The sequence below is a fragment of the Dreissena polymorpha genome, chromosome 14 (assembly GCF_020536995.1).
Source record: "Dreissena polymorpha isolate Duluth1 chromosome 14, UMN_Dpol_1.0, whole genome shotgun sequence".
Taxonomy (NCBI): domain Eukaryota; kingdom Metazoa; phylum Mollusca; class Bivalvia; order Myida; family Dreissenidae; genus Dreissena; species Dreissena polymorpha.
The window spans coordinates 14,326,252-14,350,243 of record NC_068368.1 but is presented as its reverse complement, the minus strand read 5'-3'; the positions used below and the strand labels follow the sequence as shown (position 1 = coordinate 14,350,243).

Genomic DNA, 23,992 nt, shown 5'->3' with positions numbered 1-23,992 from the left:
GGGTCACCGTGACCTTGACCTTTGACCTAGTGACCTGATAATCAATAGGGGTCATCTGCGAGTCATAATCAATGTATCTATGAAGTTTCATGATCCTAGGCCCAAGCGTTCTTGAGTTATCATCTGGAAACCACCTGGTGGACGGACCGACAGACCGACCGACAGACCGACCGACATGTGCAAAGCAATATACCCCCTCTTCTTCGAAGGGGGGCATAATAATATTGACTGGAAGTATGTGCACAGCTTTGTTTATAAAATAACCAGAGATACTTACACACAATGGTTACATACTAGAATAATACATAGAATGTTAGGTACTAAATATCTGCTTTATAAAATGAAAATTGTTGATAATAATAAATGTACTTTTTTGTAATAAATATGAGGAAACTTTAACTCATCTTTCTGGGGTTGTGAGCACATCCAAATAATTGTTCAACATGTTTCAAACGTATTGAATATAAATAATGTTAATATGCCCACACTCTATTGCCAGGACATGATTCTTAGAATTTGTACGGAAAAAATGAAACCTATCAATATATTGCTTCTTGAAATTAAAAAGTATGTCTTTATGTGAAAACAAACAAACAAAATCCCAAATGTTCCAGGACTTAAGAGAAGTCTACTTTTATCATGGGAAATCCAAAAGCAGACAACTCATCAAAATAATGAATTCCCTAATTGGTCAGATTTAAGAATACTCATAGAATGAACCCAAGCCTATATAATTCACTGTAACAAAATATGTACAACTAAACATATTTTTAGTACACTGGTGACATGCTTTTTTTTCCTTCACACTTTTTAAAATTTGTGTATTCCATATATTTAATCTTTATTAACCCTCTAAATAGATAAAAATTATATATGTGTTATTTGTGCATGTACTTTTATTATAATACGTGTATTATACTACAATGAATTCTTGTTGTATGATTTTTACAATGTTTATATATATATATATATATATATATATATATATATATATATATATATATATATATATATATATATATATATATATATATATATATATATATATATATATATATATATATATATATATATATTTATATATATATATATATATATATATATATATATATACACATATATATTAATTATGAGCTACTAACACATAATATTTTGTAAGGTATGGAGCAGGATGGCCTCGACCTGCACAAACCTATGGACGAGGTTAATAAAGTCTATATTTAAAATATATATATATTCCACAAACTGAACCAAAATTTAGTTTGTACATCGTGAAATGTGATGAATAACATAACATAAGAGGAGTAACTATGTAAAATCTAAAATTCACTATTAATACAAGTAGTCTTGCAAGTTCAATAGCTTAATTGGAAAAAAAGAAAAAAGTGCAGATACAAAACAGAAATGTTGAAAATTCATATACATTGTAAACATATTTACCTTATGCACAAACAAAACTTTTGAAATAATACATAATTTGAAGGAAACATTCCCATAATTATATACATTTTTATTTTAACGAAACAGACACGTGCAAACAGTTAGGGTGGCTTGTTCAATATAAGTAATACAATTTGTGTAAAATATTTACAGTATATGAAACATATATAACAAGGGATGTGTTTGTCAGAAACACAATGCCCCCTTCTGCGCCGCTTTGATTTATGTTTTTTTGACCTTTGACCTTGAAGGATGACCTTGACCTTTCACCACTGAAAATGTGCAGCTCCATGAGATGCCATGCATGCCAAATATCAAGTTGATATCTGAAGCGACATAGAAATTATGAGCATTTTCGAAACCTAAACACAAAACCTAAATGCAAAGTGTGACGGAAAGACGGACGCTCCGATCACTATATGCCCTCCTTCGGGGGCATAAAAATGTATGTATTTATTTGGAATTTTTATCATTTGTCCTTAAACAAATTGGACATTGCTCTGTTTACATGTTAGTAAGAGACCCAACATAAAATTTTAACAAATTACAATGTGTTTATTTCAGTACATAAAATGATATAATATTCTGTATTTGTCTTGACATGGAAACAAGCATGGCATTAATTTTCACTCAATGCAAAAATGTACAATAACATAATGTCACAAACAGTGTATTTACAATTACAAACACATTTTTTTAGCAAAACTGGAATGTGTAGGTTACTTGCAATCATATGATTTTCAATGAAGCAATATAAGTACATTAAACAAATTACTCTGCAACAATTGTTCAATTGCATACATGGTATGTTGGGCGATATTTGGCGTACCTTCAAGCTGTCGATTCATTGTGGTGCCATTCTCAGTAGACAAGGAACAATAAGGCAATCTTACATTTTAGGATTGCAATAATCTATGCCACTAGTTTATTTCCATATCCGTTTCATTTTGATCCAACATCTCGTTGAACCAATGTTTCATAGCGTCTGATCGTTTCACAGTATGTGGAATGCTACATACGGGACAAGACATCTCAGTTTCATAATCAAACTGTTTCACTCTGAACAATCCTTTATTATGCAAGGACACCTTCATGTTTGGGCACTGAATGTTCTCTTCAAATGCAGGAGAAGATTGATGAACAAAGTCTTGTAAACTGTTCTTAAGTGTGTGTCGAACTTCTTGAATCCGCCAGACGAAATTGTCTAGCTTAGCATTTTCTGAGCAACAAACTATCCTAGCATAAATTATGTAATCCATATACCATATTCTCAACGTATATATTGAATTCAGATCAAATATAGCCAAGCCATTAAATAAACAATATTGGTCACGCTCCTGGCTGATAGGCCAAGCACGAATGCAAACAGCTACAAGCCTGTGGAAGAAAGAGGGGGGCATAAACTTTCCGCAAAACACAAAAGCTAGAACTGGTGTTCGTGGTTTATCAGGTGAAGTAAAGCTGTCTATTGGTGGCGGTGCCCTGCTTAGGAGACAAGGAACGATGTGGCAATTTAACATTTTAGGATTGTAATCATATAAGCCACTAGTTTCGTCCCGTACCCTTTCATGTTGATTTGGGATTCCATTTATAGCATCTGCATTTGGCAAAGGCTGTGCTATTACATTTAGATATTCCATGTATCTTATAACAGCATCCTCGTATTCATGTATGTAGGGAGGACTGTTTTTCATAACTTCGCTGAGAACATTGGGTTTGAGAATTGCGTGTTTTTTATATTCTTCCCAATCTTTCAAAACAGTGGCTTTTATTTTCTGATTATGAGGTATGAAACATTTGAAAGCTTCAATGATCCATTGAGGAGCAAGAACAACAAAATCCTTAAGCTTGCCTGAGTTGAAAAATATGATATTGCCTTGTTTGTGCTGCAATTCCAGAAACAAGGTTAGTTCTTCTCTACCCAATGGGTGTACCTTTTTAAGATTTTCTTCTTCAACATCTTTCATTTTAACTATCTGCAGCTTTTGAGCTCTCATTTTGTCCAATGTTTGTTCCATGTGAATCCATCGAACAGGATATTCTTCGTCCCAGTAATCTTGCTTCGCAGCCAAGCTTATAATTTCTTTTTGCAACTCTCCAAAAGCAGGATCATTTGGAGACAGATTATTTACAAGAAATCTGTTACTATAAATATGTTCAAAGACTGGCGAGTTTTCATCAAAGCTACATAAAGCGTCGTCAAAATACAAATTCATATTCTTCTCTATTTCTTCAGCACTTCCCTTCATTTTGTCTTTTCGCGTGCCAACTAAAATAATAGTTGGCTTTATTGTTCTTTTTCCAGCTTGATAATCACTGTTCATGTGAATTGAATTAAGCCAAAATTTAAATATATCCAAATAGGTGCACTCATCCACCAAACCACACCAAATTCCAATTCCATCCGATTTACTTACAACATCTTCCAAACTTTTTGTCATGTCCATCACCACTACGTATATCGACCTCTTATTCAAGAAGAACTGATGAGTTGAATAGTACAGTGTCTGACCGGCAAAATCCCAAACTGAAACAGTGATCTCACTTTTAGATTCATCAAGCAAAGCCTTGCCCTTTTCTGAATTATCGCTATTAGTTTCAAGCATCTTCTTGGCAAACTTGATGCCATGTTGCAAAATTTCATCATCTTTTTCCAAGGCTAATCTTTCTTTGAAAGTTTGTAATGGCTCACTTTGTGTTTGAGTTTCATGATCCTTAGTAGATGTGATTCTTTCATAGAGCGTAACATGACTGTTAGCAGTTTCATCATTATACTCAGTTTCTGAATGCGTGTCCGTCGACATCTGGTTGTTACAAACAAGTTTTTGAATGCGCCCTTCATATTTGACCCCTTTTAAATCTTTATCTAAACACCAATCACCATCTGTCATCAACTTACACCTATGTATATCGATACCTTCTGTGCTCAGAGGTTGCTTTGCGTGTGTTTTGTTACGAAATTCCCAAATCAAATTGTTTATCAAAGATGTTTTTCCCACACCATACATGCCTACGACCATCAGGCGAATATTATTGACCTTTTCTTTTCCATCTTTAAGAGCTTTGTAAAAGAGTGTGATTGCTTTCGGATCCAATTGTTGAACATCCTCAGGGGTTTTCCTTGATTCTGAAAGCATAAAACAGTGCATACTAATTACACTAAAGAATTTTCACGTTTGCAAAGAAAGGCATATTACAAATAACACGTCAGACAGGCTAGCTTAGTTGTTAGAGGGATAGAAAAATTGAGAAATACCTGCAATAAAAACTAAGCTCTTTCACAACTTTATCGACTTTAAGAAAGTTTTGACAACCTCGTATGGCAGGTTATGAGGGGACTCAACATGGACAAAGGGTTGGTGCAGGTCATCAAAGACTTATACGAAAACGAAAACAGGACAGTACTTTTCAAAGGACAGATCGGGGAATTCTTCAGAATAAGTGGGCGTCCAACATGTATGTCTGCTCTCAACCGCATTGTTTAACGTTTTCCTTAAGAAGATAATGCAGGAGACCCTGAAAGACCACCGCATCTCTATCTCCATCGCTGGAAACCCATCTCCAACTTTCAATTTGCTGATGACATTGATTTCATTTGTGCACCAGCAGTGAACTCCAAGATCTAACCAACAGACTATTTGCAAGAGAAGTTGGAGATCATGATGAACAACATGAACAACAACAGTGCAGTTAGCACCATGAACAGAGAGAAGATGGAAGATGTGTCAAGAGTACTTGGCAGCAACCCTGTCCAAGAATGGCACCACCCTTCCCAAAATAAAATACGCTTTTTACCAAAATACGCTTAAAAAAGTGTATTTTTTCTGCGCTTTTTACTAAAAGTGTATTAATTCTGCACCTTTTTCCTTGGTAAGTGCATTAAAGTGCATTTTGTCTGTATCTTCATTTTCTTCAAGCGTATTTTTCTGTACTTTTTTATCTAGGAAGTGTATCTTTTTCAAAACAAGTGTATCTTTTGTAGACAAAGCGTATCTTTTTATGCAAGAAGTGCATTTTTGTGCATTTAAGTGTATCTTCTTATTTGTCAAAAAATACGCTTTCTGTTCAAGTGTATCTTCTTTAAAATAAGTATAACTCTAATATTCTGTGTATTTTTAATCATTTGACTTAATCAGAACACTATAGGAAATAACTGAAGTTAAAGGACAGCAATGTCTTTAATAGCAGGCTTGTACTGAATTCTTTCTTATCTTCACATTATATTAATGGTCTTACTGTTGAAATTTGTCTGCTCATAAAATTAAACAAAAAAATAAACAACCCACATAAGTGTTTTTTTTAAGTTTATTCAAAACATGTAATACGCAATATATAACTATGATGTGAGAAATCATTAAAATAAAAATGTAATTATTACCTATCTTTCTATTTTGTATCTGTCTGTCTATTCTAATCAATATTAAAATATAAAAAAATATCTGGTTAAATAACAATTATGAATTAAGTCAATAAATAACACTTTCCAATAAATTGAAATAAGTGTAAATGTTCTGTCAAATACAAATATGTTTAAAAGCAATATTTTCAACTGTTGCCATTCACATTCAGTTTCATATGATACCATCATATCCATTTTCTTAATTTGCAAAAAAAAAAGATGCCAAACATGACCTGTGCTACATAAACAGGCAACAAACCTAAAAACACCCCTTTTCACACCACTAACAATAAACAGATAACAATCTGTCAGGCATTCAGAGTTAAACAGGGTACTGATTATCTAGGGGCAGATAAGGCTACTGATAGGGGTTGCCCAGACATAAGGCTGGAATGAGGTATAAGACTTTTGATTGGTTCAAATTTTTGCACAGGAAATTATTTGAAAACAACAACTTTTGAAAAACAAGCTGGTTTCAGCAATTGAATATTGAGCCAAATTAAATTAACATTGAGACTTATAATTGTTCTGTAAAATGTTTTGAAATACTGTCAGCATGAAGTTTTGTGTGATGAAAACAATGTGTTTTTAACTACAATTTGGAAATCAACAATAAGTTTGTTGGAAAAGAGGTTCAACTGTTTTTTTTTGGAATACTGAAGAACAGTTTTAACAGGTTTGTATTGTCATTTCTTCATCCTTTTTTATTTAGTTTATTGAATTAATTATGATCATTATTATATTTATTTATTGTCAATGGGAAATGTAAATTGATAAGTTAATGTATTGCAATTTGAAGGAAAAACAACACAATTTGAAGCAAATATAGATAAACATACAGATGACAAAGTGTAAATGTTGTGTACAGTGAATTGTTGTGGTTGTGTTTTATGATTTTTGTCATCTTTATTGTTATTTATAGATATTTCTGGTTATTACTGAACAGATTTTTTTCCCTTACATTTTAATGTTGAAGGTTAAACTCTTGCCCCAAGAGCAAAAGGGGTTATCATACTACCTGATGTATGGACTTTTACACCAGGCTTTTACCCTGCATGAGCTGGCCAACTTGAGGGGAACTGAAGTGGGCAAACCTCGCCCTGTCCTTGAACAAGAAAGCTGGATTTGTTGAGAGGTAAAACTATACAGGTTATTGCATTTTAAAAGCGTCACAATTCTGACCGATGTGACAAATATTTTTAGAGTTTGAAATGTGATGAAAGTAAATTACAAGCTTTGGAAAATTACCTGTAAATATTTTGTTAAAACTCCCTTTCTTTTTTTGGTTCCAGAGTATCATTAAAGCTGAAATCCAGCATGAAACCAGGGAGGTGAAGGCCATCGCACAGACCATGTGCCGACTATTCACTCCCCACCAGCTTGTGACTTGCTCCATGAAGGGAGCAACAACTACAACGGGGTCACCAATACCACGCATATCAACATATTTGATTTCACATTGCAATTTTTGTGATATTGTTTAATAATGTATATTATTGACATGTTATTTTTCATTGTAAAAATGAATGTAACCCAAAAAGTATGGGGACAGGGAAACATGCTGTTAAAAATGCTTGATTGTATGCTGTGATTTCGTTGAATGTAGATATGTTATTTAATGTTAATAAATATGTTTATTTACAAAGTTTATTTGCTGTACTTGTTTCAGTTCATATTTAAACTGGTCACTTTTCATATCCAAATGAATGTATCTTTAAAATACTCATTTTTCAAAGATACCCTTAAGTGTATCATTATCTATCTTAAAAATACTCGTTTTAAAAAGATACACTTGAGTGAATTTTAAGTGCACTAATACGCTTACAAATACACTTGAGCGTATTTTTTTAATAAAATACACTTGAGTGTAGTTTAAGTGCATTAATACGCTTAAAAATACACTTAAGCGTATTTTTTATGAAATACGCTTGAGCGTATTTTAAGTGCACTAATACGCTTAAAAATACGCTCGCGCGTATTTTTTTAATATAAAATACACTTGAGTTTATTTTAAGTGCACTAATACACTCAAAAATACGCTTGAGCGTATTTTTTAGTATAAAAAAATACACTTGAGTGTATTAATGCACTTAATTAACGCAGTTAAAATGCACTTAAATACACTTGAAGTGCAGTTTCTGGGGAACAAATAAAACTGAAGCGTATTAGTGCACTTTAGTACACTTAAATACACTTAAAAATACACTTAAGCGCATTAATACACTTGAAAAGTGTATTTTTTGAGAGAAAAATGCAGAAAAAATACACTTTTTTGCACAGAAAAATGCACTTGGTAAAGTGAATAATACGGTGCCAATACCGCTGCGTTTTATGCGCATTAAATGCACATTTAATGCGCATTAAATGCGCATTTTACACACTTTTTCGGGAAGGGCAGTACCGCGGATGTCCAAATAAGACCCAAGCGTTGGCTAGACTGCACAAGTGAACAAGTTGTTCCATCATCTTCCCGACTAAGTACTTGGATGGTTTTGAAGGAGACTGTGGTCTTATTGAAGCGGGTAGATATAGAGGTTGCTGCAGTATTTGGTCAATCTGTTCAAGATTGAAGCACACTTGGTCAGAAGGTTCCCATCAGTGTCTGCTTTAAAACTGGCCTTGGGATGACTTATATACGTGAGGGTCTTGAGGGTGCTCCTTACTTATGCCTGTGGTCATCTGTTTGTCAATATTGATAAAATGCTCCTAATTGCACTCCACCTTGGCCTCATTCAGCTTTGTTTTTACCTCCCTGTTCTCTTTCTGGTATTGTGTCCTGGAGTCCAGGCTGGTGTACTTCTCATGCCTCAGCTCTCTTCTTTTGTAACAGAGGTCCATGATCTCGGTCGTCACCCATGGGTTGTTCTTCCTTCTCCCTACCAAAAACTTATTTGGCCAATGACTGCAGGACTTCATTGATGTTGTTGGTGATAGTGTCAATGTCATTGTCTAGGATGTTCAAGGCTACAAATTTGCCACGACGATGTGCTTGGAATGCCTCTGCTATCTCGGTATATTTCAGTTTCTCCAAGTCAAATCGGATGCAAGGGTTCTTGGTATGCACTTATTCTTTAACTTTAGATTGATGATGGTGAGGCCTAAGTTTAAGTCACAGCTGATGTTTGCTTGCCGGTTTATTTAACCCTTTACCACTTAGATACATATTTTGACGCATTTGTAGTCCCATAGAAAGTTGAATTTAGTTAAAGACCTTTCTTACAAGATTCAAGTTGTAAAGGCTTCATTTCCAACCCTTAGTTACTGATGAGCAGCAAACAACATAAAACCTGAACAGACTGCTAGTTACACGCAGGCTGTTTTAGTTTTATGCTAGTTGCAAAAGCCATTTTCACTTTGCTTCTTATGAGGGAAAGGGTTAAACCAGTATTAAAGTTTTTATTTTTAACAGTTATCTATAACAATTAAGGATAAACTTGAAACTCATTCCCTTAAACATTAACATGTACGCAATTCTATTGGAAATCAATGTTCTCGGTGCATACAATTATGGCAAAACTATGTTCAAACCTATAGATACGACAGTTACAGTAAAACAAGAGGGTTATCACACATCCTTGTTGACTGTGAGTACTGTGAGCGTGGATTGTTCGGAATAGCACTTAATTAAAATTGCATCAGTTTTCTGAATATGTGGCTCTTGACTGACTTCATAGAAATACATGTAGAATGTAATTTACCTCAAATCTTTCTCCTTCACTGCCATGGTATGTTTGAGATTCTTAATTCGGGGTGTCAATTGTCCCAAATTTGAAATCAGGAAAATTAAGCGGGGGGTCTGGGGCCACAGGTCCCCAACTGGGATAAAGGCAGAGCCCTTATGGTGGAAACCCCAGAGCCCAAGCTTATTGTACTTTTGTGTTGCAATTTCCCGTGAGTACAATGCACAATATTTTAAACCAGATCATCCATATCACGGCATGTGTATTTGTCATTCTGTAATAATATTATAATGTCGAAAAAAAATCGACGAACAATTAATGTATCCGAAAACGACAGTTCAAAACCGCTTACGTGTTTTTTCACATGAAATAAAATAAGTACAGCCAAAACTGAGAACAGCGGTCAGTCAAGGGAAATGACCAAAGTACCGTTGTCGTGGCTAATTTCGGATCAACACTTTTTACATGGTTGGTCAGTTGGTAGTATTGCTACGTCGTTACCTCACTCATTCGTTCGAACACAGAGTAAAACAAAGGCTGATTGCCGATAACTTAGCATAATAATATAAATTTATTCTATTAAATAATACAGAATAATGTCTGATAATTTGATTTAATTTCATATCTTATTTTAACTAAATCTATGACCCTATCAACAAGAGAATTGTTGTTTACTCATGCATCTCGTTTATTCAGTAAATTCGACAGTTCGGTTTATATTCAGTGTGATGTATGTTTAAATAAAGATTGTCACGTGTCATTGACGTCACGTCCCAACAATTATTAAAGCTTTTTTACTGTCATAAACCAAAAGTACGGTGTAACTGTACCCTTCTAATTCAAAGAAAATGACGCCAATATCTTGTTAAAAAATATTTATAGTGTTATAAAAGTTGCAATTCAATGTATATTTTTTCTGAATAGACGATCACTAATCCTTTTATCGCCTTCTTATAATAACAATCGCCAGCTTAGTGTAGTCTTTAACACCTTATCGGCAATAAATATCTATTGAATTTGTCTTTCACTCGTGCTTTGGCGTTGTGAATTCGTATTTTTACGTGCACCTGTTTCGTTTGTGTTCTTAATTTTTGCGACTTGAAACGACTGAGGCGTGACTGTTGTTTTCAGTTCAAACATGACTTTCGAAGTGCAATATACTGGCCGTTGGCCGTAGTGGACAATTGGGGGGGGGGAATCCAGACTGACCGTTGTCTGCAATTGACCGTCATTATCAAGTTGGTTAACATATTGCTTTACAATATGCTATTGCAGAGCTATACTTAGCTAACAGATCACTAAAAATGTCAAGATGGCGGACACTTGCAACATTTCGTAGACTTGAAAGATTTCAGAAAGTAGCATAGCTGTTTGTCAGTTACCATTCATGTCCGTGCCAGCCGCATACTAATCAGAAATCCATAAATAAAAGACCAGGCAAAATCGGTACCGAGAACAAACTTCCAGAATGTTGGGAAAACTATAACAATATTCATTTTCAAATGATTGTGCATTCAAACGAATTTGTCCCAACCCCCACCCCCCTAAAAAACTAATTGGATAAACATTGATCTCAAAATTGAACCTGGAAGGAAAAATCCGGGCAAGTGACACCCATGATAATTATGTCTATTAGATGCCTATTATAGAAATGTCAAAGTGAGCTGCAGATTGTTGGTAGTGAAATTCTTCTGAACAAGACATTGTGAAGCATGGACATATTTTAAATGATTTGTCTTTTAAAGTTAACAACATGATAAAATTAGCCATGGGAAGTTGTGTTAAACTAAAAACCAGGCCAGCCTCGTTGTGGAAATGTTTTTCAACAAACACGAACCATATTTCAATCAGCCGAGAAATTATGTTATTCTATCTTGATAATTATCTTACAACACTCTACTTCAGTTTTGAATGTCGCTGCAATCCTGGTGTTGGTGGTACTTTCAGTCCGGACATAAAGTTAAAAATATCGTACATAACTTTTGTGGGGATTTTTTAATACAATATTCGTACAGCCATTTTTCCCATACCTCTTAGTCAAGAAGGACAGTTGTCACTTATTAGCTTAAGTATGCGCACTTGATATTGGCTAACAATGCATACTTGCTTGACAATATTGTTTCAAAAGAAAAAGTAAAAACTTTAAAAGGGCATATTATACGCTACAATGCTACATAGAGTATATATTTAGTTCCTATATTATATTACACTCTTAATAAAAAAATGCATTTTTCCTTGTTCCACTTAGTTTCCACAGGCATTGTCTGCAATCATATCCATGGAATTCTAATTAAAATATATATTTGAACATTTATTCCGCAGTCAATTGGTAGTATTACATTACAATTATTATTCAAGAAGCCCTGTGTGCGTTTTTTGTCAAATTTGGGGCTGAAATTTCCCCCCATTCTCAACCTCAAAAAGTTTGTTTTTTCCTACAAGATTGCCTAAACATCCCAATTGAAGGTTTCCCCAAAAACTAATAAATACATAAATTTCAACATTCAGTTTATTTCCCTATCAATCACTATAAGTTGAACTAAGAAAAAACAAGAGGGCCATGATGGCCCTGTATCGCTCCACTGTTTTTTTTTGCGAAAAAAAACGTGTAATGCGCATGGGTTGAAATGTACTCAAGCATGTGACTTTCTCTTTCTTTCCCTCGTCCCACTGGGCGCTTAAAGTTGGAAGGGTGAGCATTTTTATATATGGAAAAAGTTACTACCGTGTTAACTAAACAGACAAAAAAGCCTCGGAATTGTTGCACAGGTCCTTTGCTTATAACGTAGGCACATTTATCTCTCCAAAAGATATTGTCGTTCTTCCTATTTCACATATTTTTAGATGCTGAAGATCAAATCTACGCATTTGATTTGAAACAGATTCACAAGACTCATAGGAATCAAAATGCCTTAACCCTTTACCAAACAACACATTTTGGACTTTCCCAATTTGAAAGAGGTTGCAGACGTCAATTGAATTAAAATGGAATATGAAGGAAATGATCAGGTAGGGTAGAAATAATTGTGATAAAAGGAGAAATTGCTCATCAACTCACACATCCCTAAGACCAACAGGCCTGAGAATATTATGATAATCTAAAGATTATTTCTTGATATTTATAAATGTATTTAATTAAGTAATATATTTGACTTCTAAGATCAATTCATAACTTATATTAAGAAAATTATAAAATGGTCAGAAATATATATGGATTGTTGAGCAATTGACAATCATTTCAACAATTCATGATCAGTCACGATTCACAAATGGAACAATGAATCATAAGTTATTAAAAAGCAGCATATACGATAGTTAAGATCATTGCACTTCATTAATTTCAACACCTTCTCTTGGATACAAAGTTTGAGTTTACCGTGCAATATCATATATTGACTTTCCTTGTAATAATTATATCATGTTCATGGAAGTTGTGTTTTTAAAATCAATAATATATTATTAAACTGGTTTTAACACTACAAAAAAGACATGAAATTAACATGTCATCCAAAATATTTTCATCCGGATATATGGTCACTTTCGACATATTTAAATAAAACCCGACTTTTTTCAGTTTATAAGAAAAACATTCATAACACATGTTCTTACTTCAATGCCTTTGTAAGCAGTCACCATCTGACCTAAAATGGCACTAAATGACAGGGTTTTATCTCATGTTTACAAGATGTTGATGTTGTTGTTGGTCACAGCCAAACGGCCGCAGTAATCTCCACTGGTAAACGTCATATGTTCAGTTTTGTGACCCCCGGGGCCGGGTCAAATTTGAGCCCAGGGGAATAATTTGACCAAATTTGGTAGAGGACTATTAGATATCACTACATACCAAATTTAGTTGCCCTAGGCTCTATAATTAAGGACAAGAAGATTTTTAAAATTTGCACAAAAAAGGCCTTATTTAAGCATATGTTCATTTTTGTGACCCCTGGGGCAAGGTCGAATTTGTTCCTAGGGGCATAATTTGAACAAACTAAGTAGAGAAATATTAGATGTCACTACCCAAACCAAAATGAATGCTTGCGGCAAGCTCGCCGCAAGCTTGCGACAAGCTTGCCACAAGCTTGCGAAGCTAAATTTTAATTTGTACAAGCTTGCGGCAAGCTTGCGCAAGCTTGCAAGTATTTTAATACAAAATTCTGCGAGCTTGTGCAAGCTTGTGCAAGCTTTTTTGGATGCAAGCTTGCGCAAGCTTTTTAGTAACTGTTGAAAATTTCAAAGTAGAGCATGTCAGCTGAAAATGAATAAAAATTTCAAAGTACAAAAATATCTAAAAAGTTAACAAAAATCATTATTTCAAGGAAGCTGATTTTTTCCCCAGCATATTGGGATTCAAATTTAATGGCATGAAACACAGAGTCTTAATAATCAGATAACATTTTTTTCGGCCTAGCTGTTTAACATGATATAAATTTTGACCTTTCACGACCTTCTCAGAAGCCAATCAAATTTAAAATAAATTTCCCGCCAGTATGTCTGAATGAATAAAATCAAACAATCTCTTGGCTAATTCGAGAAAATGCCCCCTGAAACATTGACCTTCGAAATGATTAGGCATTCTGTGATACGATTTCCAAATGATCTCTTTGCAAAGGCTTAATTGGCCAGTGTTTCTTTGCTGTGTAAATCAATAAATAGGTCAACATTGTCTGGTGAAGTTGAAAATAGGACTTGCATTCAAGGCTATGTTTCCATATTTAACAAGCAAATTTGTTGAATTGATATCCCCCGCCAATATGCTTCTGGACATAAAAGTGTTATATTTGACACTCCGCTAAAAAATCATTTTTTTTTACGATACAAAGGGCCATAACTCCATGGCATGCATCATCCTCATATCCATATATATACGCATACCAAGTTTCAATTAAATGCACCAAAGCACTTCCAAGAAATGGCTCCGGACGGACGGACACAAAAGTGCCGGACGAACGGAAAGACGGACGGACAACGCCAAAACAATATCCCTCCGCCAATGGCGGAGGATAATAATAACCACCGTATTGTATGCGACACAAATAAAAATATATGTAAAAACAAGTGATGTGTTTGTGAAACACTATGTCCCCTTTTGAGCACTTTTGACCTATATATTTGACCTTTGACCTGGAAGGATGACCTTGACCTTTTTCCACTCAAAATTGCAGCTCCATGAGATACACATGCATGTTAAATATCAAGTTGCTATCTTCAATTATAGTTATGGCCAAATGTTAAAGTTTGTGCAAATCAACAAATCAACAGACAGGGCAAAAACAATACATGCATGTCCCCCAGTATAGAATGGGGGACATTAACATTGTTATTGCTGATATTTCAATTCACCTTTAATTTATCTTATTTTTTGCTAATTTTGCTCTTCTTTAATTATTATTTCATTAAAGTTTTATAAATAACAAGATTTGGTGGTTTTCATCCTTTTAAATATTTCACACAATACTATTTTAATTATATTTTTATGTTATCAAAATGAATCAAGTTTCTATGCATGATAAACTATAATAGAAATGTATAGTAGTTTAAATTTCTAAAACACATTTTCCCAGTCTCAAACTCCATGAAATGATACATAAATGACAATGTTTAATCAGATAAACACTGACCCCCAGCTGACCTCATGGACCTGGTTTTCTGCAGCCCCAATATTCCCTGACAATGCTGAGCCCTCATACAAGAACCTGATTATAAAACCACCTGGTTAACAGGCTTTGGATTGGTTACTAGTAATTCACAGGAAGTTGTTTACATGTATTTGAATCAAGAGCGTTTAAACAACTGACTGACCTAAATTGTAGGTATAATTCCAAGCAAAATGAGGAATTAACATTGTAGTGTAGAAAATGCCATGCAATTCTGATAGCAAGGGAGTATTGTGTGAAAAAGCAATGTAATTAATACAGTGTGGAAATGAACAATAAGTTTGTTTCAAAAGAGGTTCAAAGTGGCTGGTTACTGTGTTTTGGTCTCTGACGATTCTTCACCAAATTCCTGTGTTTTTGGAATGCTACAGAACAGCATAAAGGTGTGTATTTTGATTTCTGCATTCCTTTTTAATTTAGATTATTGAATAATATAATTTGAATTATATTTATGTACATGTACTGTGTTCCAGTAGGAAATGTAAAAGGGTGATGGAAAGTCAATGTTGTGTGCCAATTTGAAGTAAAAACAACAATATCATAGGATGGGGGGATAAAAGGAGACTGCAACAGCTGAGCAGCACAAAAGCAGACAGTGTACAAACCAACACCAGTACAGCTTACATACAGTGTAGTGGAAACCATTAAGTTTAACATGAAGTCTCCACCTAATGGCTTGAGTTGGACCACTGTGATCAAAGTCTGCAAGGGACTTATCATTGGGAGGAATGTGAAACGGTAAAACAACAAGCATCACAGAATATATTAAAAAATTGAAACTGAAAATTGCCAAATGACATTGACCTTATCTGTTAAAATACCAATTCAAAGCTGACATAATTTTTTGTTTAAAGCGGTTATTTGTTGATTTCTGTAGCTTATCAATTTCATGTCATGATTGAGTCATGTAGAAATTATCAGGTTTTCTGTTATCACAAGTAAATAAAAATATCACTATGCTATAACATGCTTATACCCTGTTTTTACAAATAAACTGTTAGCTCTGAACTGTAAAGCTAATTTTCAACTTGCAATGAGTTTCATAAAAAAAGCAGAATAGCAGATTCCTCAGAGCATCATTATGAAACATATTAATTAATCTTTTGATATTTTAACTCATGAACTTGCTTCCTGCTAATTATGGTTGCAGTCACATTTATTGAAATAAAAGGATATAAAAAATAATAACATTATATACATTTCAGTGGTATTGATTTCTCTTTTTTTGCAGAGCTCTGGTGTTAAAAAGGTTCACCTTCATCCAGAACACGAAGTGTACATTACTCAGGGGAAACTTTCACAAGAACGGCATGCTGGAGCCATTAATATCCACTAAAGTTAACATTTGCTCTGCTGGATGTCCTTTTCAGCAGGGAACAACTTGCGAAGTCCAGCGCCAATGGGTCTGGGAAGGCCAATAATACTTTAATATCAACAACATGTTTGCCTTGTGTTGCCACACAGGCTGTGAAACATTTTGTGTTAAATGCATTTAAAAAAGACAATGGTACACTGTGCCTGTCCGATTCAGCTTGCAATGACATAATTAACAGTAAATGTGCAAATGCTAGAAGGGCACTTACTTGTTGAAATGTTCAAATATGTCAATTATGTATATATGTATAATTATACTATGTTATATAAACTGTAAAATATAAATTGTTCATTTGTACTCTTTACTTTTTCAGATTGGAATGTTGAACAAACTTGAAAGTACTGTTCTATGGAATCTGCAAGCTTGCAGCAAGCTTGCGGCAAGCTTGCGCGAGCTTGCAAATAAACATCATCAACAAGCTTGCGGCAATCTTGCGCGAGCTTGCAAATAAACATCATCAGCAAGCTTGCGCAAGCTTGCTGCGAGGTTCCAATTCTAAGCTTGCGCAAGCTTAATGAATCGCAAGCTTGCGCAAGCTTGCAAAACAAGAATTATCAGCAAGCTTGCGCAAGCTTGCTGCGAGGTTCCAATTCTAAGCTTGCGCAAGCTTCCTTCGCAAGCTTGCTGCAAGCTTGCGGCAAGCTTGCCGCAAGCATGTTAGAAAAGCTTGCGATTTTGGTTTGGGTACCTACCGAATTTGGTAGAAATAGGCCCAATGGTTATGGACAAGAAGATTTTTATAGTTTGCACAATATGGGCCCAATATAAGCATATGTTCAATTTTGTGACCCCTGGGGAACGGTCAAATTTGATCCCAGGGGCTTAATTTGAACACACTTGGTACAGGACTATAAGATGTCATTACATACCAAGTTTGTTAGCCCTATGCCATACGGTTATGGACAAGAAGATTTTTAAAGTTTGCACAAAATAGGCCTTATATAAGCAAATTTTCGATTATTTGACCCCCCCAGGGCAGTGTCAAATTTGACCCCAGGGACATAATTTGAACAAACTTGGTAGAGGACTAAAAGATGTCACTACATAGCAAATTTGGTAGCCCTAGGCCCAATGGTTATGGACGAGAAAATTTTTTAAGTTTTCACAAAATAGGCCTTATATTAGCAAATTTTCAATTTTTTGACCCCCCGGAGCAGGGTCAAATTTGACCCCAGGGGCATAATTTGAACAAACTTGGTAGAGGACTATAAGATGTCACTACATACCAAATTTGGTAGCCCTTGGCCAAATGGTTATGGACAAGAAGATTTTTTAAGTTTTCACAAAATAGGCTTATATAAGCAAATGTTCAATTTTTTGACCCCAGGGGCATAATTTGAACAAACTTAATAGAGGACTATAAGATGTCACTACATACAAAATTTGGTAGCCCTAGGCCCAATGGTTATGGACAAGAAGATTTTTAAAGTTTGCACAAAATAGGCCTTATATAAGCAAATTTTCAATTTTTTAACCCGAGGGGCAGGGTCAAATTTGACCCCAGGGGCATAATTTGAACAAACTTGGTAGAGGACTATAAGATGTCACTACATGGCAAATTTGGTAGCCCTAGGCCCAATGGTTATGGACAAGAAGATTTTTAAAGTTTGCACAAAATAAGCCTTATATAAGCAAATTTTCAATTGTTTAACCTCCCGGGGCAGGGTCAAATTTGACCCCAGGGGCATAATTTGAACAAACTTGGTAGAGGACAATAAGATGTCACTACATACCAAATTTGGTAGCCCTATGCCATACGGTTATGGACAAGAAGATTTTTAAAGTTTGCACAAATAGGCCTTATATAAGCAAATTTTCAATGTTTTGACCCCCCGGGGCAGGGTAAAATTTAACCCCAGGGGCATAATTTGAACAAACTTGGTAGAGGACTATAAGATGTCACTACATAGCAAATTTGGTAGCCCTAGGCCCAAAGGTTACGGACAAGAAGATTTTAAAAGTTTGCACAAAATAGGCCTTATATAAGCAAATTTTCAATTTTTGACCCCCCGGGGCAGGGTCAAATTTGACCCCAGGGGCATAATTTGAACAAACTTGGTAGAGGACTATAAGATGTCAATACATACCAAATTTGGTAGCCCTAGGCTTAATGGTTATGGACAAGAAGATTTATAAAGTTTGCACAAAATAGGCCTTATATAAGCAAATTTTCAATTTTTTGACCCCCCGGGGCATGGTCAAATTTGACCCCAGGGGCATAATTTGAACAAATTTGAAAGAGGTTCACCACAGGAACATTCCTGAGAAATATCATCAGATTTGGACCAGTAGTTTAGGAGAAGAAGATGTTTAAAGAAAAAGTTAACGCACGCACGCACGGACGCACGCACGCACGCACACACGACGGACACAGGACCATGACATAAGCCCCGCTGGACTTTGGCCAGTGGAGCTAAAAATCGAACACATTTTTAATCTCAATTTTTAAGTATTTGTTAGCAAGAAATCAATTTCACAACTTTTGTCAAAACAACGTAATTTTTCCCAATCCAAAGTGCCACTGCACCATTACCAATGGTGAGAACACTGTCAGTATAAGAATGAAGTGTGTTGGATTTTAAAACATGGTATTGATTAGTTTTTGTAAAGGTCATTGTAATTTAATATAATAATTTCTATAAACATTAAATTTGTTTACATTTTTAGAGTAACTTGCCCTTGTCAAATAAAAACGCACTTTTTACCAAAACACACATTTAGCGCACTTAAAAGTGTGTTAATTGTGTGTTTTTTGTTAATATGTGCGTTTTCAGTGTTCAAAAGTGCATTTAAGTGCGCTTTTTGTGCGTTTTTTCTTTTCAAGTGCATTATTTTAGTGAAAAAGTGCGTTTTTTGTGTGTTTTCTTCATCTGTAAGTGCGCTTTTGAGTGTAGATGTGAGCAAAATGTGTGTTTTTTAACTAAGAAGTGCGTCTTTTATTTAGGAAGTGCGTTTTTTGTGTGTTTTCTTCATCTGTAAGTGCGCTTTTGAGTGTAGATGTGAGCAAAATGTGTGTTTTTTATCTAAGAAGTGCGTCTTTTGTTTAGGAAGTGCGTCTTTTATCTAAGAAGTGTGTTTTAAGGTTTACAGATGTGGGTTTTTTCTCACAAAAGTGCGTTTTTCTATTTTGATGTGCGTCTTTTTTAAGCATAAGTTAGTCTTTTATTTCATAAGTGCGTTTTTATCATATGATCTGTTTTAAAAGGATGTATCTAAAAAGACACATGTTTAACACACTTCTTAAAAAGTGCGTCTTTAACAACCGTTTAGCAAATGTTGTACAGAAAATGAACAAGAAACAAAATTGTTGCAGGCTCTAACAATTTATTTACATCAAATGATTAAACATAGACATATATCTCAGTAACCTGTAATAATATAAGGGGCAGTTTGAATTATTACTGGTTGTCCATATTAACCTGTTTAATGTTTACATACTTTATCATACAATTTCAATGCATACCCTATTGCTTACGTTTTAATCTCAAACATTTCTAAAAATTTCCACCTAAATCAGACTGTGTGTAACTAATTAAAAATATTGAAAGTGTCAAAAGTATTATGTGTGCTTGATAGTATCAATTATATTTCCTCAACATAAATAAGTATTTGAACTTTCTTATACTGATATTTATACCCTAATACAATTAATGTCTACCACATTGACCATAAACATACATTTTAAAAGGCAATTAAAAGAATAATTATACTATTAATATTATTTGCTAAAACCATTCAGCATGTTATATTTAAATATTTACAATTAAATATAATGTGTTAAGGGTGCTGTGTATTATTCAATAAATATTTTGGTGTTGAAATGACTGCCTTATCAGTATTTCTCAAATTATGCAATTTTTGGCTTAGACACAGCATGGTATCAGATAAGAGAATAGCCAGTCCCTATCAGTCCTCCATCTAAGCCTAACTAAGGGGTGTTGATATACTTTTGATTTGTTCAGGCACCATCTATTTGAGAACCACAGATAGGAAGTTATTTTTTGAAAACAAGCAGCATCAGCAACTGACTTTAAGCTAGAATTAAGACTTATTATTCTAGTGTAAAATGTCTTGAAATACTTTCAGCATGAAGTATTGTGTGATGAAAAAATGTGTATTTACTACAATGTGTAAATCAACAATAAAAGAGATTAAAAGTGGGTGGTTAAAGACATATAAAGTGATATGGTCTAGTTAAACAACTGCCTGTATTTTTGGAATACTGAAGAACAGTCTGTTGTAACAGGTTCGTATTTTCAATTCTGCATCCCTTTTTTATTTAGTTTATTGAATTAATTATGATCATTATCATATTTATGTATTGTCACTGGGAAATGTAAATGGATGAGTAAATGTAATGCAATTTTAAAGAAAAACAACACCATTTGAATTATTTTGGCTGTATTTTATGGTTATTGTCATCTTAAAGTTATTTATACCTATTTTTGGTCATTAATGAACAGATTTTTCCTCCATATTAAATGAGAACTTTTAAATTTAAAGGTTAAACCCCATGGAAAGAATGTGCATCATCGCATCGCCTGCCAAAAAAGGGAGCAAAAGAGAGACTACCTGATGTATGGACTTGAATACCAGGTTTTACCCTGCACAAGCTGGCCGACATGAGGAGAACAGGAGTGGGAAAACCGCGCCCTGAGTCTCCTTGACCAAGAAAAGCTGGATTTGTTTAGAGGTAAAACTACACAGGGTACTGGTTATTGCATTTTAAAGGTGTCACACTTCCGACCAGTCCACACAGCAAAATGAGAACACGTATCTTGGTACATTTTCGAACAGTATTTTCTATCAAACGTATTTATTTATGAAAAGCGTTAAGTCACATGTGATCAGGAGATTAAAATTGCAAAATAAACAACCAAAAACAACAAGCAAACAAACTAGTTTTGATTTAAATTTATAATTTTTATAGCAACAAGATTACCATAACAGCAATATTCAACACTTACATTATAAAATATCTTTCAGGACCTGATCAAATGAGATCATGCACGAGACGCATCGCGCAAAGGCCATGACAGTATAATAGATGCAAAGAAGTTTGACCGGCTGGTGGCAGACTTGGAGAGAAAGATGAGAGCTGCACTCCGCTGCCTCAAAGAAATGCTGAAAGGCCTTGATTGATATGCATCTTTCTTATGTATATAGCTGTTCGTGTGTATATACTGTACATGTTATTATAGTATGCTATTATTTTTTGTTTATTTATAATCAAATTATGTTTATATTTATTTCATCAAATTGCCATTGATATTTAATTACTCATGTATGTTAAAAAATGTTGGTGTACATTAAAGTATAAAATTGAATTATCTTGTAATTATTAAAATACACAAATATATATGTTTATATAATTATTGGTTTTTATTGCATATCTGAATTTAAAAAAACTTTTTTTAGAGGTTGAATTGAATTGAATCAACTGTTAAGGCAAAATAACTGTTAAGGCAAAAGATGCACCTTTAACGCACATGTGTGCTTTTTGTCAGTGCGTTTTTTGCTGCCATTCATGTGCGTAAATTGTGAGTTTTGTGTGGGTTATAACTGCGCTTAACATGCGTTAAATGTGCGCTTTTTGTGAGTTAAATGTGCGCTTTTTTTATTTAAAAAGCGCACATTTAACGCACATAAAAGCGCACATTTAACACACATGTGCGCTTTTATGTGGGTTATAACTGCGCTTTTCGTGAGTTAAATGTGCGCTTTTTAAATAAAAAAGGGCACATTTAACTCACAAAAAGCTCACATTTAACGCACTTAAAAGCGCACATTTTACACACATAAATGGCAGTCACAAACGCACTTATAAAAAGCGCACGTTTAACGCACATTTAACGCACATAAAAGCGCACTTTAACACACATGTGCGCTTTTATGTGGGTTATAACTGCGCTTTTTGTGAGTTAAATGTGCGCTTTTTAAATAAAAAAAACGCACATTTAACTCACAAAAAGCGCACATTTAAGGCACTTAAAAGCGCACATTTTACACACATAAATGGTAGTCCAAAAACGCACTTATATAAAAAGCACACGTTTAACGCACATTTAACGCACATAAAAGCGCACATTGAACACACTTATAAAAAGCACACGTTTAAGCGCACATTTATCCACAAAAAGCGCAAATTTTCTTGTTTGTTTTTTTTTTTGTTAAAAACTCACTCGGTAAGAAAAAGCGCACAAAAAACGCAGTGCCAATACCGCCACGTTTAACGCACGCAAAACGTACGTAAAACGTACATTTCACACACTTTTTTGAGAAGGGTGGTGTCGCTGATATGTATATTCGAACAGATCAAATTGAAACACTTCTGTCATTCTAAAGTATCTTGCCTGTGTGGACAATAATTATTGTTCAAATAAGGATTACAGTGTTTACACTTTTTATGAGAATGCATTTTGCTTGAATAACAGGTTGTTTTCTGGCCCATTTAAGAAAAATGCGATTTGCGGATTGGGAATTTGCACTCGGTATTGGACAAAAATAATTTTAACACAACTCTTCATAAAAATTCAAATGATAGAACAACATCGTACAAATTATAGTTATATACTTTGTTTGATGTAATTGAAATTGAGTTGAGATATAATAATCATTAAATACGTCATCCAAAAAAAAGAAAAAAAATCAAATTTGGCATTTTTACCATTTCGCTTCGGGATGTGTTCATTTAACGGACTTGTAGATACTGCTTGTATAAACCATAACAATTAAAACAAGCAAATTCGTTGAATTGATATCCCCCGCCAATATGCTTCTGGACACAAAAGTGTTAGGTATATTTGACACTCAAAAAAGCATTTTTTCAAGATACAAAGGGCCATAACTCCGTTATTAACAGATGGTGTACAATGCCATTTGGCGTGCATCATCCTCTTATTGATATACAAACCCATACCAAGTTTCAATGAAATCCGCCAAAGCACTTCCAAGATATGGCTCCGGACACACAAAAAAGAATTTATTCAAGATACAAAGGGCCATGTGCTTTCAGAGAATTTTTAAGTTATTTTGCTGTACTAAATGTTATTTCCGCTTTTAAGTCCATATAACCAAAGTGACCTTTCCTTGTAACCAGTATAGACCACAGGGGCATGACTTGAATAAATCTGGTACAGGTCTATGATGTTGAATACCAAATATCAAGGCCCGAATCCTTATAGTAAGGAAGAAGATTAAAACAAAATCATAAGGACAACATGTAATGACTTCTATGAATACCTATAACACAAGTAGCCCCGCCCTTGGCAGTCATGTTAATTGATGAATCAAATAATTTCAACAACCTTGGTAAAGGATTTCTCAAGAAACATTTGTTCCAAACCAGAATATTGGTTTCTGACAAGATTGTACAAGTTTTTTCTATATGCACATCAGGAAAACTATACCATTTCAGTTTCCATTGCAACCACAGTTCTGCATG

At 34.4% G+C, this 23,992-nt stretch overlaps 1 protein-coding gene and 1 long non-coding RNA gene across 2 annotated transcripts in view; one reads left to right on the top strand and one right to left on the bottom strand.

Annotated features, from left to right (window-relative positions):
* Positions 1-1,405: 1,405 nt before the first annotated feature.
* Positions 1,406-23,992, bottom strand: part of LOC127857188 (uncharacterized) — a 53,071-nt gene continuing 30,484 nt past the window's right edge. The window contains exon 9 of the mRNA XM_052393605.1: positions 1,406-4,567. Coding sequence (XP_052249565.1) covers positions 2,361-4,567 — 2,207 coding nt within the window. The 3' untranslated portion in view covers positions 1,406-2,360. The remainder of the gene's footprint in view (positions 4,568-23,992) is intronic.
* Positions 20,270-21,875, top strand: LOC127857598 (uncharacterized). Its single transcript, XR_008038516.1, has 3 exons — positions 20,270-20,794; positions 21,052-21,241; positions 21,535-21,875. It is a non-coding gene; the product is annotated as an uncharacterized LOC127857598 (long non-coding RNA).